The sequence below is a fragment of the Oncorhynchus mykiss genome, chromosome 29 (genome assembly GCF_057628025.1).
Source record: "Oncorhynchus mykiss isolate SJ-2025 chromosome 29, ASM5762802v1, whole genome shotgun sequence".
NCBI lineage: Eukaryota > Metazoa > Chordata > Actinopteri > Salmoniformes > Salmonidae > Oncorhynchus > Oncorhynchus mykiss.
The window spans coordinates 2,935,001-2,951,731 of NC_143050.1; the positions used below are offsets into that span (position 1 = coordinate 2,935,001).

The 16,731-nt window shown below is 46.9% G+C and overlaps 1 protein-coding gene across 1 annotated transcript in view; it reads right to left on the reverse strand.

Annotated features, from left to right (window-relative positions):
* Window positions 1–16,731, reverse strand: part of mtus2a (microtubule associated tumor suppressor candidate 2a) — a 146,983-nt gene that overhangs the window by 103,036 nt on the left and 27,216 nt on the right. Inside the window, exons 2-3 of the mRNA XM_036967473.2 lie at window positions 9,959–13,265; window positions 2,813–3,095 (exon numbers count right to left, since the gene is read on the reverse strand). Coding sequence (XP_036823368.2) covers window positions 2,813–3,095; window positions 9,959–12,124 — 2,449 coding nt within the window. The 5' untranslated portion in view covers window positions 12,125–13,265. The remainder of the gene's footprint in view (window positions 1–2,812; window positions 3,096–9,958; window positions 13,266–16,731) is intronic.

Sequence of the window (16,731 nt, forward strand, 5' to 3'; positions counted from 1 at the left end):
TAGCTCACAGTCTGAAAAGGTAGTGCAGTTAACGTACAGTAGTTCGCTAACATTAGCTAACAGTCTGAGAAGGTAGTGCAGCTAACATACAGTAGTTTGCTAACGTACAGTAGTTTGCTAACGTTAGCTCACAGTCTGAAAAGGTAGTGCAGTTAACGTACAGTAGTTCGCTAACGTTAGCTAACAGTCTGAGAAGGTAGTGCAGCTAAAATACAGTAGTTTGCTAACGTACAGTAGTGCAGCTAACGTTAGCTAACAGTCTGAGAAGGTATTGCAGCTAACGTACAGTAGTTCGCTAACATTAGCTAACAGTCTGAGAAGGTATTGCAGCTAACGTACAGTGGTGCAGCTAACGTTAGCTAACAGTCTGAGAAGATAGTGTCTGTTTGGGGTCTAAACAAACAATAGTCATTTTGCCATGTGAGCTTTCTATTACATGTACAGGTAAATACCGAAATAAAGGAAACACTTGAGTAAATTAGGGATTTATGCAGGTGTATGCATAAGTTAAGTATTAAGTATGCAGGTGCTTCTCCACCAGGGTTCCTGGTCCCCATCATGTGGTTCCTGGTCCCCATCATGTGGTTCCTGGTCCCCATCATGTGGTTCCTGGTCCCTATCATGTGGTTCCTGGTTCCTCCTCCCACAGGAGAGGATAGGGGGGAGTGTGCCTGTTTTATGACTTAAATACCTTGCGGAAACTCTCCCATTGGCTCTGCAGAAATGGAAGGCTGACAATCCTTTGTTACACAGAGAGACTTTGCCGCCAAAACTCCAACATCCAAAAGTGGATAATGAAACAATATTTCTAACATAAAGAATGTGGGGAAATGGTTGGTGGGGATTTTAAAGAACAATCATGTCAAAGTGTGTTATTTTGTGACGTCATTAAGGATGGTATAAAATAACTGTATCTCTGAGGGTGTATACATTCTAGTTGTCAGGTTTGCATCTAAATGTTGTATAAAATATATGATTAAGTATGACAATATTTCTGAAAAGATAAAAATGTGATTTTAGCCTTCTAAATGAGATATTGGCTTTTCATATAAACTTGGGCCCAGTCAGTAACCATGCCCACATGAGCACAGACACTGTGTTGGCATGATGGAATGCCCCTAATGCCAGAGTGTTTAAAAGGACTTGCTAACGAAATTTACATTAGACCAAAACATGCCGGGTTGCTGTCGACGTGTAAAGTGGTCCTAGCTGAATAACCAACCATGGAGAACAGAGAACGTGAGGCCGTGGTCCACACGTTGAAATGGTGAGAAACTTTGTAAACCAGACCAAAACATGCACCGTGTGCAGCTGTGCATGTAAAGTAGTCTAGAACATTTGACCAAAGACGAGAGGCAAGATAGATCCCATCTGAACACCGCGTAGTACATCTGAAGTATCTATGCTAACGAACACTCCAGAACAAAAGAAGCCTACAACTAAGAAAGACATTGTACCCTCTGGTGGACAACCAGAGACTTACATCGAACCACATAGATGGATCGAGTGGTTTCAACAGAGAGGCGAGAGAAAGACATCTACGCGTAAATATATATTGCATTGACTCTTTGTCTCTCCCTCTCTTAGTAGGCCCTCCCTTTCCATTGCGTAACCAAACGGTCATGCTTTTGTTAGTCCACTAGGGACCTGTTTTCATTGTATTATGTATGTAATCAATACCATATCCTGTGTGTGTTTGCGAATTCTGTGTGTGAGGATTTAGTTAGTTAGTAAATAAATAATTAAGCCAATTTGTTTATTGCTGACTCATCACTTCAGGTTCATGCAGATATCCAATAATTATGCAATGTTCAGAATGAGACTGATGAGGTAATAATTAATAATTGACTGTTATTGATGTAATGCGATATTTAGATAATCTCTAGAGTTTAAGTCGGGAGACAGTAACTCGGTAAACAACTGTTCCCGTGGTGCCCCAAATTCCTAATGAGTTAATTGTTACATGATTAATTTAATCAAGTAATAATTGAACGTAGGTGGTAATAATTTGATAAATAGCAGTCATCACATTAATGATAGTCACGTCACAACACTGGCCAGGCCCAGTTGCCCATTATTGGCTACCATGGCTGTGCTATAATTTAGTTTAGAATTGACAAAGATACAGGTAACGGCCAAAAGAATGGAAACACTTGAGTAAATAAGAATATTAAAAGCAGCGATGGAATTAACATCCCATCATGCTTTAGGGTCATGTATAAATATGCTGGCCAGGCCCGGTTGCCCATTATATAGTCTACCGTGGCTAGAAGAAGAGATCTCAGTGGTTTTGAAAGAGGAGTGATTGTTGGGGCACGTTTGGCAGGGGCTTCAGTGATGAAGACTGCTCAACTTGCTGATGTTTCACCATATGGCCGTCTCAGTCACCAGATCTCAACCCAACTGAACTCTTATGGGAGGTTCTGGAGCGGCGCCTGAGACAGCGTTTTGCACCACCATAAACAAAACACAAAATGGTTGAATTTCGATGGTGGAAGAATGGTGTCGCACTCCTCCAATAGAGTTCCAGACACTTCTAGAATCTATGCCGAGGATCATTAAAGCCGTTCTCGCGGTGGCCAACAACCTATTGAGACACTTTATGTTGGCGTTTCCTTTATTTTGGCAGTTACCTTTAGTACGACTAGCAAAGTAATTTAAAATGTGATTATTGCCGCTAAAATGTGTTGTTTGATGTTTCACTGTAACATTTTTTGGAATGTTCATTGAAATCGTTGGAACTGAAATTGTTACTAAGTAACATGTTCTTTGCAAACTCTAACACTGTAAGCTTAATCGTTTCTCCTCTCACCTGTGTTGTCCTGTCCATTCTGATTGGTCGCTGGGCTGACGGGCTGCACTGGTTGAATGAATCCCAATGCTGTCCTCTGACCCTGAACCATCATCTGGTTCTTGGTTGCTGTGAAAACGACAGACCCCGGGGTTGCCCGTGCAACAGCTCCCAGACCCAGTTGCGGGCGCAGCCCTATGCCAGAGCGGAGCAGACTGCCAGTGCCGCCGGCTTGAGCCGCCTGGGTTGCCATCCTGGGACCTGAGGGGTCCTCGCGACCAAGGCTGCCCGCATTTCTACTCATCTGAAAAGTGAGAATGAAATGGAAGTTAAGCCATTTCCAGTTGTGGTGAGTTAGGATACAGTAAACCACAGTAAATGTTCATTTCAGAAACCTCTGAAGAGGATGTTAAATTATGCATAGGGCTCCTGTGGAGGAGACCTTTTAGCATGAGTGCCAAATGGCCTACTCCCTATTTAGTGCACTCCCAGCAAACCGGGAACATTCCCAGAACATATGCTAGTGTTTTCAAATAACATTCAAAATAAAATAAAATATATTTTTTAAATGAAATAAAAAGAAAAGTGTTTTTTGTGTAAGTGTGTTTATTTAATTACACCCCCCCCCCCAAAAAAAAAAATGTTGTGCACAAAATCTGTAACAATATAATCTCTTGTGGACAGACTATGGTACTGTAGATCTGTCATGATACAATGGGAGATAACGAGCAGCAGTAGTTCCGGTACTTTGGACAAATCACAATTTTGCAGGTTTTAGCATCTTTTTGAGTTGAGGGGCACATTTGGCCCATCGTCATTTTCAAAGAGAGCTTTTCGTTCCTGGTTCCAATCTCTTCTCAACACAGAAAAATACGACCCAAAACAACAGGATGACGAATCATGCAGTGGAACCCGACAAGGTTGTCCCCTGTCTCCACTGTAGTTTCTTATTGTCGCTTATGAAGACTTGGCACAAACTGGAATACAGTGGACAGACAAGCCATGCAGTGTACCAGAACAAAGTTCCTCTTTAGTTGTTGCATCCCACAGTCTGTTGACACATGCTACTACCATTTATGTTACGCGCGTCTGTCCACAAGAGATTATGGGGAGATTATTAAACCGCAGTTGACAGATGACTTGGTGCTCCTGTCCCACAATCATATACAGGTACTCATTAGTCTATAAACATAAAGCTGTCATCGAGGCAAAGCTACTTTGAAGATTTTGATTTGTTTAACACTTTTTTTGGTTACTACATGATTCATGATGATTTTGGTTAGTACATCAATTTGATTTCTTCACTAGTATTCTATAATGTAGAAGATAGTATAAAATAAAGAAAAACCCTGGAATAAGTAGGTGTGCTTTTGACTGGCACTGTAGATTAACATATTGCAGACAACTTCAGGAAATGTTAAACTACATCGAACTGCTATGAAGAGTAGAGAGCAATTATTTTATTTTTTTCCAAGTTAAGTTTCATCCAAACGTCAGAAAATTACATTCCACGTTTTTTTGTATTTTAGTGTGTGTGTGTGGGTGGAGGCTTGTGTTACTCCCCTCATGGGTACCAGATATCCCCACAATGATGGTAAAACAAGGAAGATTCTCCCTGGTGGGGTCATCTCCCAGGCCCCCACAAGGACAAAGGCTGTTTTAAGGGTTAGGGTGTTCTATATTTCTTCATCAATTCTTTATCACAACAGAAACACAAAGGCGCATTGGTAATCAGTGCTTCTAAAACCATTCCATATATGGGCTCTGGTTAAAAGATGTGCACTGCATTCTTTCTTTCTTTTATTTACAATTTTATTTTATTTTTTATAGACAATACAAAACATAGACATACAAACATCAACTACATCATCCCTGTCCAGTGTGACAAGAGAAATAATTTCAAAAAGAACATATCGCAGTGGGAGGGTTGGCAGATTACAAAACGTTCTAAAGAGCTCTGCAGACCATTAAACCAAATGCAAAGTTCTAAATATTTTTCTCAGTCACACTGGACAAGTTGAATCAGGTGTGCTTGTCCAATAAGAATGTGTCCTGTTGGGGGGGGTACTGGAGGAATGCTGCCACTCCAAGGCTGTGGCTCATTGGACACGCCCATCCCCTCTAACATTGGACACGCCCATCCCCTCTAACATTGGACACTCCCATCACCTCTAACATTGGACACTCCCATCCCCTCTAACATTGGACACTCCCATCCCCTCTAACAAGCTCACACCCCCATCTCCATCAACCACTTCACCCTGTCCAGACCCACTAGCTCCCCCATCTCCATCAATTACAATGCATTCTGAAAGTATTCGAACCCCTTGACTTTTTCCACATTATGTTACATTACAGCCTTATTCTAAACTTGATTAAATTGTTTTTTTTTTCACACATAAAACTACACTCAATACCCCATAATGACAAAGCAAAAATATGTTTTATAATTTAAAAAAAATGTGTCTCTAATATGGTCATACATTGGGCAGGAGGTTAGGAAGTGCAGCTCAGTTTCCACCTCATTTTGTGGGCAGTGAGCACATAGCCTGTCTTCTCTTGAGAGCCAGGTCTGCCTACGGCGGCCTTTCTCAATAGCAAGTCTATGCTCACTGAGTCTGTACATAGTCAAAGCTTTCCTTAAGTTTGAGTCAGTCACAGTGGTCAGGTATTCTGCCGCTGTGTTACTCTCTGTTTAGGGCCAAATAGCATTCTAGTTTGCTCTGTTTTTATGTTAATTCTTTATTTTAATTATTTCCAATGTGTTAAGTATTTATTTAAAATATACTGTTTAGGTTTTCTACTGCCAAGTTTACACCTTCACTCTTACAATGAAACGTTTTGTCCAGGAGGTTGTTACGAAGGGATTGAATTTGTTGTTGCCTAAGTGATTTTTTTGGTGGATTTCTACAGTACTTCCATCTATAGCATTTCTTAATATTGTGCAGTTCCTTTGGCTTTGACGTGTGTCAGTGGACTGACTGTGAACGCTCTGAGAGACTCTGGGTTGAGGTCAGTGATAAAGTAGTCTACAGTACTACTGCCAAGAGATGAGCTATAGGTGTACCTACCATAGGAGTCCCCTCGAAGCCTACCGTTGACTATGTACAGACCCAGCGTGCGACAGAGCTGCAGGAGTTGTGACCCGTTTCTGTTGGTTGTTTTGTCATAGTTGTGTCTAGGGGGGCATATTTGGGAGGGAATGTTGTTTGTCCTCCTGTGTGCTGAGGGTGTCAGGTTCATGTCCAGCTGTGGTATTTAGGTCGCCACAGACTAGTACATGTCCCTGGGCCTGGAAATGATTGATCTCCCCCTCTAGGATGGAAAAGCTGTCATCGTTAAAGTATGGGGATTCTAAGACTCAATCATGGACACTCTTACTGACAGTTGTGGCTGCTTTGCGTGATGTATTGTTGTCTCGACCTTCTTTCTCTTTGTGCTGTTGTCTGTGACCAATAATGTTTGTACCCTGTTTTGTGCTGCTACCATGTTGTGTTGTTACCATGTTGTTGTCATGTTGTGCTGCTACCATGCTGTGTTGTCATGTGTTGCTGCCATGCTGTGTTGTTGTCCTAGGTCTCTCTTTATGTAGTGTTGTGGTGTCTCTCTTGTCGTGATGTGTTTTGTCCTATATTTATATTTATATTGTATGTATTTATTTATTTATAACCCCAGGTCCCCACAGGAAGCCTTTTGCCTTTTGGTAGGCCGTCATTGTAAATACGATTTTGTTCTTTAATTAACTGACTTGCCTAGTTAAATAAAGGGTTAAATAAAATAATAATAATGAATAAATGGGGGAATATAGGTAGCATCTGTTGAGATAATTTCCTTATTAATTTCTAGCCAGATGTAAAATGTTCCTGTTTTGACTAATTTAATAGAGTGTGTTAGGTCTGCTCTATACCAAATTAGCATACAAGATGAGCCCCTTACCTGTTTCACACCTGGTAGTTTGGTGGATGGGACTACCAGCTCTCTGTAACCCAGAGGACAAACCCGTGGGTCCATCTCCTCTATACCACCCACCTGGTAGTGTGGTGGATGGGACTACCAGCTCTCTGTAACCTAGAGGGCAACCAGTGGATCCATATCCTCTATACCACCCACCTGGTAGTGTGGTGGATGGGACTACCAGCTCTCTGTAACCTAGAGGGCAACCAGTGGATCCATATCCTCTATACCACCCACCTGGTAGTGTGGTGGATGGGACTACCAGCTCTCTGTAACCCAGAGGACAACCAGTGGGTCCATCTCCTCTATACCACCCACCTGGTAGTGTGGTGGATGGGACTACCAGCTCTCTGTAACCTAGAGGACAACCAGTGGGTCCATCTCCTCTATACCACCCACCTGGTAGTGTGGTGGATGGGACTACCAGCTCTCTGTAACCTAGAGGACAACCAGTAGGTCCATCTCCTCTATACCACCCACCTGGTAGTGTGGTGGATGGGACTACCAGCTCTCTGTAACCTAGAGGACAACCAGTGGGTCCATCTCCTCTATACCACCCACCTGGTAGTGTGGTGGATGGGACTACCAGCTCTCTGTAACCTAGAGGACAACTACTGGGTCTGTTCCCTCTATACCCTGTTTCACACCTGGTAGTGTGGTGGATGGGACTACCAGCTCTCTGTAACCCAGAGGGCAACCAGTGGGTCCATATCCTCTATACCCTGTTTCACACCTAGTAGTTTGGTGGATGGGACTACCAGCTCTCTGTAACCTAGAGGGCAACCAGTGGGTCCGTCTCCTCTATACCACCCACCTGGTAGTGTGGTGGATGGGACTACCAGCTCTCTGTAACCTAGAGGGCAACCAGTGGGTCCATATCCTCTATACCCTGTTTCACACCTGGTAGTTTGGTGGATGGGACTACCAGCTCACTGTAACCTAGAGGACAACCAGTGGGTCCATCTCCTCTATACCACCCACCTGGTAGTGTGGTGGATGGGACTACCAGCTCTCTGTAACCTAGAGGACAACCAGTGGGTCCATCTCCTCTATACCACCCACCTGGTAGTGTGGTGGATGGGACTACCAGCTCTCTGTAACCCAGAGGACAACCAGTGGGTCCATATCCTGTATACCATGTTTAACACCTGGTAGTGTGGTGGATGGGACTACCAGCTCTCTGTAACCCAGAGGGTAACCAGTGGGTCCATCTCCTCTATACCATGTTTCACACCTGGTAGTGTGGTGGATGGGACTACCAGCTCTCTGTAACCTGGAGGGCAACCAGTGGGTCCATATCCTCTATACCCTGTTTCACACCTGGTAGTTTGGTGGATGGGACTACCAGCTCTCTGTAACCCAGAGGACAACCAGTGGGTCCATCTCCTCTATACCACCCACCTGGTAGTGTGGTGGATGGGACTACCAGCTCTCTGTAACCTAGAGGGTAACCAGTGGGTCCATCTCCTCTATACCACCCACCTGGTAGTGTGGTGGATGGGACTACCAGCTCTCTGTAACCTAGAGGGTAACCAGTGGGTCTGTCTCCTCTATACCACCCACCTGGTAGTGTGGTGGATGGGGCTACCAGCTCTCTGTAACCTAGAGGGCAACCAGTGGGTCCATCTCCTCTATACCATGTTTCACACCTGGTAGTTTGGTGGATGGGACTCCCAGCTCTCTGTAACCCAGAGGACAACCAGTGGGTCCATCTCCTCTATACCACCCACCTGGTAGTGTGGTGGATGGGACTACCAGCTCTCTGTAACCTAGAGGGCAACCAGTGGATCCATATCCTCTATACCACCCACCTGGTAGTGTGGTGGATGGGACTACCAGCTCTCTGTAACCTAGAGGGCAACCAGTGGGTCCATCTCCTCTATACCCTGTTTCACACCTGGTAGTTTGGTGGCTGGGACTCCCAGCTCTCTGTAACCTAGAGGACAACCAGTGGGTCCATCTCCTCTATACCACCCACCTGGTAGTTTGGTGGATGGGACTCCCAGCTCTCTGTAACCCAGAGGGCAACCAGTGGGTCCATCTCCTCTATACCCTGTTTCACACCTGGTAGTTTGGTGGCTGGGACTCCCAGCTCTCTGTAACTTAGAGGACAACCAGTGGGTCCATCTCCTCTATACCACCCACCTGGTAGTGTGGTGGATGGGACTACCAGCTCTCTGTAACCCAGAGGACAACCAGTGGGTCCATCTCGTCTATACCATGTTTAACACCTGGTAGTGTGGTGGATGGGACTACCAGCTCTCTGTAACCCAGAGGACAACCAGTGGGTCCATCTCGTCTATACCATGTTTAACACCTGGTAGTGTGGTGGATGGGACTACCAGCTCTCTGTAACCCAGAGGACAACCAGTGGGTCCATCTCCTCTATACCACCCACCTGGTAGTGTGGTGGATGGGACTCCCAGCTCTCTGTAACCCAGAGGACAACCAGTGGGTCCATCTCCTCTATACCACCCACCTGGTAGTTTGTTGGATGGGACTCCCAGCTCTCTGTAACCCAGAGGACAACCAGTGGGTCCATCTCCTCTATACCACCCACCTGGTAGTGTGGTGGATGGGACTACCAGCTCTCTGTAACCCAGAGGACAACCAGTGGGTCTGTCTCCTCTATACCACCCACCTGGTAGTGTGGTGGATGGGACTACCAGCTCTCTGTAACCTAGAGGACAACCAGTGGGTCCATCTCCTCTATACCACCCACCTGGTAGTGTGGTGGATGGGACTACCAGCTCTCTGTAACCCAGAGGACAACCAGTGGGTCCATCTCCTCTATACCATGTTTCTTGTAGGATGACAATGTCTGTATATCTGTAAGATATGTATTTCCGATTTCTTTGATGAAGTCCGGGTTCCTGATCTTTAGGCCAAAGGCAGATGACCTCTGACCTTGTATATTCCAGGATGAGATAGTAAATGCTTTGTGTTCCATAGTGTGTAATGTTGTTGTGTGGTTTAGGCCCGGACCATCTCACTCTCTCCCTTTCTCCCTCTCTCCACCCTCACTCTCCACCCAGGCAGATATCCTCTGCACCCATCTCTCCCTCTCTACAGGCAAATACCTGTACCATCCCATTCTCCACACCCACAATACAATACAACAATCCTTTTCTCTTTGTCTCCCTGTCTTCCTCCCTCCCTCCCTCTCTGCCTCCCTCTCTGCCTCCCTCTCTGCCTCCCTCTCTTCCTCCTTACCTCTGCTGGTTGGTACTTGTCCACCAGTGGTCCATAGAAGCTCTCAGCCTTGCTGCCCAGCTTCGGAGGGGCTGTGTGGCTGTGAGTGTGGGCTCCAGTGTGTGTGTGGGTGTGTGTGTGAGAGCCAGACTGTGTGTGTGTCGGGGGGACAGTGTGTGTGTACCCACGGATCCCTGTTCCCATCATACCAGAGTTGAACAGACGGTTTTTCTGCATCTCTTGTCTGTATTTGTCGTAGAGGAGGTTGGAGGCACTCAGGACGGGTGTGTTTCTGGACGCTATGCCGCGGGAGTGTGTGTTGGTGTGCGTTTTGGGGCTAGAGGAGTGCTTCTGAGGCATGTTTGTGGCAGGGGAGTGTGTATGTGTATAGGCAGAGAGCCTGGAGGGCAAGGAGGAGACCTGGTAAGGCCCGTCTGAAGCCTGGGGTTTGAGTTGTGGACCCTTCCGGATATAGGTGATGATTTTGGGCCGCACTCCTTTGGGCTTGGGGGGGCTGGGGCTGGGGTTAGGGGCCTGGTGGTGTAGAGGAGGTATGGGTATCCCTGTAGAAGCGAGGTTAGATTTGAGAGGTGGTCTAAGTCCACTGCTACCATAGCCCTGGGGATACCGAGCTGAACCTGTAATGATCCTCGAAGGGGACATCAGCTGTTGTTGCTGTTGATCTTGTCTCCGTGGTGACCCCTGTGGGGTTCCGAGTGGGGAGCGAGGGGGTGTGTGTGAGCGTGGTTGAGAGGTGACAGTAGCCCCACAGCGGTTAGTTCTACGGTATCTGAGCTGAGACTGGTCCTGATGTCTCCTCTCCAGGCTGGAGGTACGTTCTGCGCTACTCCGACGTCTATCCAGGGAACGAGCCTCTCTCTGGGCAGACTGGCTGGCCTGGCTGGGCTGGGGAGCTCCGGGACTGGAGCTGGGCTGGTAATGGGGGTGGGAGTGAAGGTGGGAGTAACTGCTACAGTTGACCATTGAACTCTTGACCTCTAGGGTCTCTTGTGTTTGCCTGCCGTCGACCCCGTGGTGACCTGGGTCCACGACCTTACGACCCGCATCTGGAGACAGGGAGGGAGAGGTCGAGGAGCGGCGTCTTGTGATTGGTTCAGCTAAGCTCCTCCCTCTTCCTGGTTCCAACTGACAGAGAGGTCGGACGAGCTGTTGCCTGCGAGGAGGAGGAGCTCCTACCCCCTTCTTCCTCTGTCCTATCCCTCCATCTGAGGAGGACAAGATGCTGTTTCCCTGGTAACACCTCACGTCCTGTCTTTGAGTGGTAACATCCAGTTTAGACCCCTCCTCTGTCGCACTTTGACCCCTCGACAGTTCTACTTCCAGGTTAGATGTTTCCTGGTGCTGATGATGTACTTCTTGGTCAGGTGACCTCGGGTACTGTAGTTCTCCCAGGTTAGGAGTGTCCTGAGAGTGTGGTGCTGCTGTGGAGTTCAGGCCAACAGGGGGAGCCCTTCTCTTGGCTGAGGTAGTGGGATTGGGGTTAGAGGTCAATGGATGTCCATTAGGGTCCAGACTGCTACTCAGGGTGGAAACGGCAGACACACAGAGACTCCCTCTGTCACCCACGCTGTTCTGCTCTCCTCCTCCTCCTCCTCCTCCTCCTCCTCCTCCCGTCTCTTTACCTGATCGAGGGACGCTGTAGTTGAGGTCCTGACAGAGCACCTCTCTCTCTCCCGCTACCTCTTCTTGTCTATCCATCCCTCTGTCCCTCCCATTGCTATCGTTATCGTTCCCGTGAACAGAAACACAGCTGGCCGTGGAGCTGGAAGAGATCGACAACAGTCCTTCGTCTGCTCCTCTTTTAGAATCCTCTCCTTCATCATCCTCCTCCATTTCTCCTAATCTCTTTCCATCCCCCCCTTCACCTCCATCTCCATGGAAGGTGTGTATCCCGTGACACTCTAGCAGTTCCAACTCCTGGATGTCATGGTCCAGACATCGCTCCTCCCTGCCCCAGATAAGAAGCTTGTCCTGGGCTTCGCTCTGGGCCACCAGGGGGGGTAGCGGGCTGGAGGCCTGGTCATCGGGGGTCTCCCCAATTAGCACTAGCTGGTTAGCGTTAGCATCTCCAGTCAGAGGGTGAAACAGGACATGAGATTTGTTGTTGTTGTTTTTTATGTCTCGTCCGCTGACAGACAGACTCTGGAGACCAGCTGGGACACTCATAGTGGAGGAAGGGTCCTTCAGGCAATCTCAAAGACACCTCTCGGGTTCTGCTGCCATTAATGGATTTGTGTGTTCTCCTCCTTCTCTCTCTCTCTCTTTCTCTTTCCTTCTATTGTTTTTGTCTCTCTCTTCTCCCTCTTTCTCTCACTCTTCTTCTTTCGCTCTCTCCTCCTTCTGTCTCTCTCTCTCTCTTTCTCTCTCTCTATAGGTGCTTTCTGGGTCTTTGTTGTAGCCAGGGAACAAGAGAATTAAATCTCATCTCACATCCTTCCTTTTTTCACTGCCCCTTTCCACCTGTGACCTTGGTTTGACCTTGAGCTCACTGGTTACAGGGTTCTGATGACATCACTGGGTAGAGGGTTCTGACGACATCACTGGGTAGAGGGTTCTGACGACATCACTGGGTAGAGGGTTCTGATGACATCACTGGGTAGAGGGTTCTGACGACATCACTGGGTAGAGGGTTCTGATGACATCACTGGGTAGAAGGTTTTGACGACATCACTGGGTAGAGGGTTTTGACGACATCACTGGGTAGAGGGTTCTGACGACATCACTGGGTAGAGGGTTCTGACGACATCACTGGGTAGAGGGTTCTGACGACATCACTGGTTAGAGGGTTCTGACGACATCACTGGGTAGAGGGTTCTGATGACATCACTGGGTAGAGGGTTCTGACGACATCACTGGGTAGAGGGTTCTGACGACATCACTGGGTAGAGGGTTCTGATGACATCACTGGGTAGAGGGTTCTGATGACATCACTGGGTAGAGGGTTTTGACGACATCACTGGGTAGAGGGTTCTGATGACATCACTGGGTAGAGGGTTCTGACGACATCACTGGGTAGAGGGTTCTGACGACATCACTGGGTAGAGGGTTCTGACAACATCACTGGGTAAAGGGTTCTGATGACATCACTGGGTAGAGGGTTCTGACGACATCACTGGGTAGAGGGTTCTGACGACATCACTGGGTAAAGGGTTCTGACGACATCACTGGGTAGAGGGTTCTGATGACATCACTGGGTAGAGGGTTCTGATGACATCACTGGGTAAAGGGTTCTGATGACATCACTGGGTAGAACATTCTGATAACATTTTGTTTGGAAGTCTGTCACCACTGCTGTCCCTGATTCAGTCTGCAATGAAGAAGAACAAAGAGAATATCGGGTTACATACAAGTTACATTCAAGGTACATATCAGTTACATACAAGTTACATTCAAGGTACATATCAGTTACATTCAAGGTACATACAAGTTAGTCTTCCCTTTTCCTCCACTGCTCAGTGAATCTGGGAAGTTTAAAATGGAATCTCTTTAAAACTCAGGGCGCCTTTACAGCAGGTTGAGATGACTAACGACACTGAGAACCCCGACCACAGACTGTTATTACTCACAAGGGGAGAAGAGAAGAGAAGATAATAAATCTGAGCCAACAGAATGTTTCTGTGCGAGCGGGGAATCTCCCAAGGGAGGACTGACGAATAACGGGAGAGGAAGTGGAGAGAAGGAGACAGGGGAAGGAAGGAGTGAGAGAGTGGGAAATGTTCAGCAATTATCTCATCCCCTCAAGTGGAAGGAGACAGGGGGAAGGAAGGAAGGAGTGAGAGAGAGAGAAGGAGAGAAGGAGAGAGAGAGAGAAGGAGAGAAGAAGTGAGAGAGAGAGAAGGAGAGAAGGAGAGAGAGAGAGAGAAGGAGAGAAGGAGTGAGAGAGAGAGAAGGAGAGAAGGAGAGAGAGAGAGAGAGAAGGAGAGAAGGAGTGAGAGAGAGAGAAGGAGAGAGAGAAGGAGAGAAGGAGAGAAGGAGAGAGAGAGAGAGAGAAGGAGAGAAGGAGAGAAGGAGAGAGAGAGAGAGAAGGAGAGAAGGAGAGAGAGAGAGAGAAGGAGAGGAGTGAGAGAGAGAGAAGGAGAGAAGGAGAGAGAGAGAGAAGGAGAGAAGGAGAGAGAGAGAGAGAAGGAGAGAAGGAGAGAGAGAGAGAGAATGAGAGAAGGAGAGAAGGAGAGAGAGAGAGAAGGAGAGAAGGAGAGAGAGAGAGAAGGAGAGAAGGAGAGAGAGAGAGAGAAGGAGAGAAGGAGAGAGAGAGAGAAGGAGAGAGAGAGAGAGAGAGAGAGGGAGAGAAGGAGAGAGTGAAGAAAATTACAAATCAATTTCCAGCCACTTTCTGCAACATAAATACACCCACTGCTTTCTATGTGTGTGTGTGTGTGTGTGTGTGTGTGTGTCTGTGTGTGTGTCTGTGTGTGTGTGTGTGTGTGTGTGTGTGTGTGTGTGTGTGTGTGTGTGTGTGTGTGTGTGTGTGTGTGTGTGTGTGTGTGTGTGTGTGTGTGGGGGTGTGTGTGTGTGTGTGTGTGTGTGTTCTCAGGTCCAGACCATGCTTCTTTCCGACCCTGCGGGTAACAGCTGTCATCAGACCAGATTGTTGTCTCCTATACCATCAGACCAGATTGTTGTCTCCTATACCATCAGACCAGATTGTTGTCTCCTATACCATCAGACCAGATTGTTGTCTCCTATACCATCAGACCAGATTGTTGTCTCCTATACCATCAGACCAGATTGTTGTCTCCTATACCATCAGACCAGATTGTTGTCTCCTATACCATCAGACCAGATTGTTGTCTCCTATACCATCAGACCAGATTGTTGTCTCCTATACCATCAGACCAGATTGTTGTCTCCTATACCATCAGACCAGATTGTTGTCTCCTATACCATCAGACCAGATTGTTGTCTCCTATACCATCAGACCAGATTGTTGTCTCCTATACCATCAGACCAGATTGTTGTCTCCTATACCATCAGACCAGATTGTTCTCCTATACCATCAGACCAGATTGTTGTCTCCTATACCATCAGACCAGATTGTTGTCTCCTATACCATCAGACCAGATTGTTGTCTCCTATACCATCAGACCAGATTGTTGTCTCCTATACCATCAGGCCAAATTGGTGTCTCCTATACCATCAGACCAGATTGGTGTCTCCTATACCATCAGACCAGATTGTTGTCTCCTATACCATCAGACCAGATTGGTGTCTCCTATACCATCAGACCAGATTGGTGTCTCCTATACCATCAGACCAGATTGTTGTCTCCTATACCATCAGACCAGATTGTTGTCTCCTATACCATCAGACCAGATTGTTGTCTCCTATACCATCAGACCAGATTGTTGTCTCCTATACCATCAGACCAGATTGTTCTCCTATACCATCAGACCAGATTGTTGTCTCCTATACCATCAGACCAGATTGTTGTCTCCTATACCATCAGACCAGATTGTTGTCTCCTATACCATCAGACCAGATTGTTGTCTCCTATACCATCAGGCCAAATTGGTGTCTCCTATACCATCAGACCAGATTGGTGTCTCCTATACCATCAGACCAGATTGTTGTCTCCTATACCATCAGACCAGATTGGTGTCTCCTATACCATCAGACCAGATTGGTGTCTCCTATACCATCAGACCAGATTGTTGTCTCCTATACCATCAGACCAGATTGTTGTCTCCTATACCATCAGACCAGATTGTTGTCTCCTATACCATCAGACCAGATTGTTGTCTCCTATACCATCAGACCAGATTGTTGTCTCCTATACCATCAGACCAGATTGTTGTCTCCTATACCATCAGACCAGATTGTTGTCTCCTACACCATCAGACTAGATTGTTGTCTCCTATACCATCAGACCAGATTGTTGTCTCCTATACCATCAGACCAGATTGTTGTCTCCTATACCATCAGACCAGATTGTTGTCTCCTATACCATCAGACCAGATTGTTGTCTCCTATACCATCAGACCAGATTGTTGTCTCCTATACCATCAGACCAGATTGTTGTCTCCTATACCATCAGACCAGATTGTTGTCTCCTATACCATCAGACCAGATTGTTGTCTCCTATACCATCAGACCAGATTGTTGTCTCCTATACCATCAGACCAGATTGTTGTCTCCTATACCATCAGACCAGATTGTTGTCTCCTATACCATCAGACCAGATTGGTGTCTCCTATACCATCAGACCAGATTGTTGTCTCCTATACCATCAGACCAGATTGTTGTCTCCTACACCATCAGACCAGATTGTTGTCTCCTATACCATCAGACCAGATTGTGTTTCTCACTCTTTTCTCGTTCACGCTTTCTTCCTCAATTCCATTTCTCTTCACAACACTGACAGTCTGTCTCTCCTCTAATGTCAGAGAGAGACTCTGGGTCAGCCAGTAACCCCTCTGATAGACTGGGTCAGCCAGTATCCCCTCTAATAGACTCTGGGTCAGCCAGTATCCCCTCTGAGAGACTCTGGGTCAGCCAGTATCCCCTCTGAGAGACACTGGGTCAGCCAGTATCCCCTCTGAGAGACTCTGGGTCAGCAAGTATCCCCTCTAATAGACTGGGTCAGACAGTATCCCCTCTGATAGACTCTGGGTCAGCCAGTATCCCCTCTAATAGACTGGGTCAGCCAGTATCCCCTCTGATAGACTCTGGGTCAGCCAGTATCCCCTCTGATAGACTCTGGGTCAGCCAGTATCCCCTCTGATAGACTCTGGGTCAGCCAGTATCCCCTCTGAGAGACCCTGGGTCAGCCAGTATCC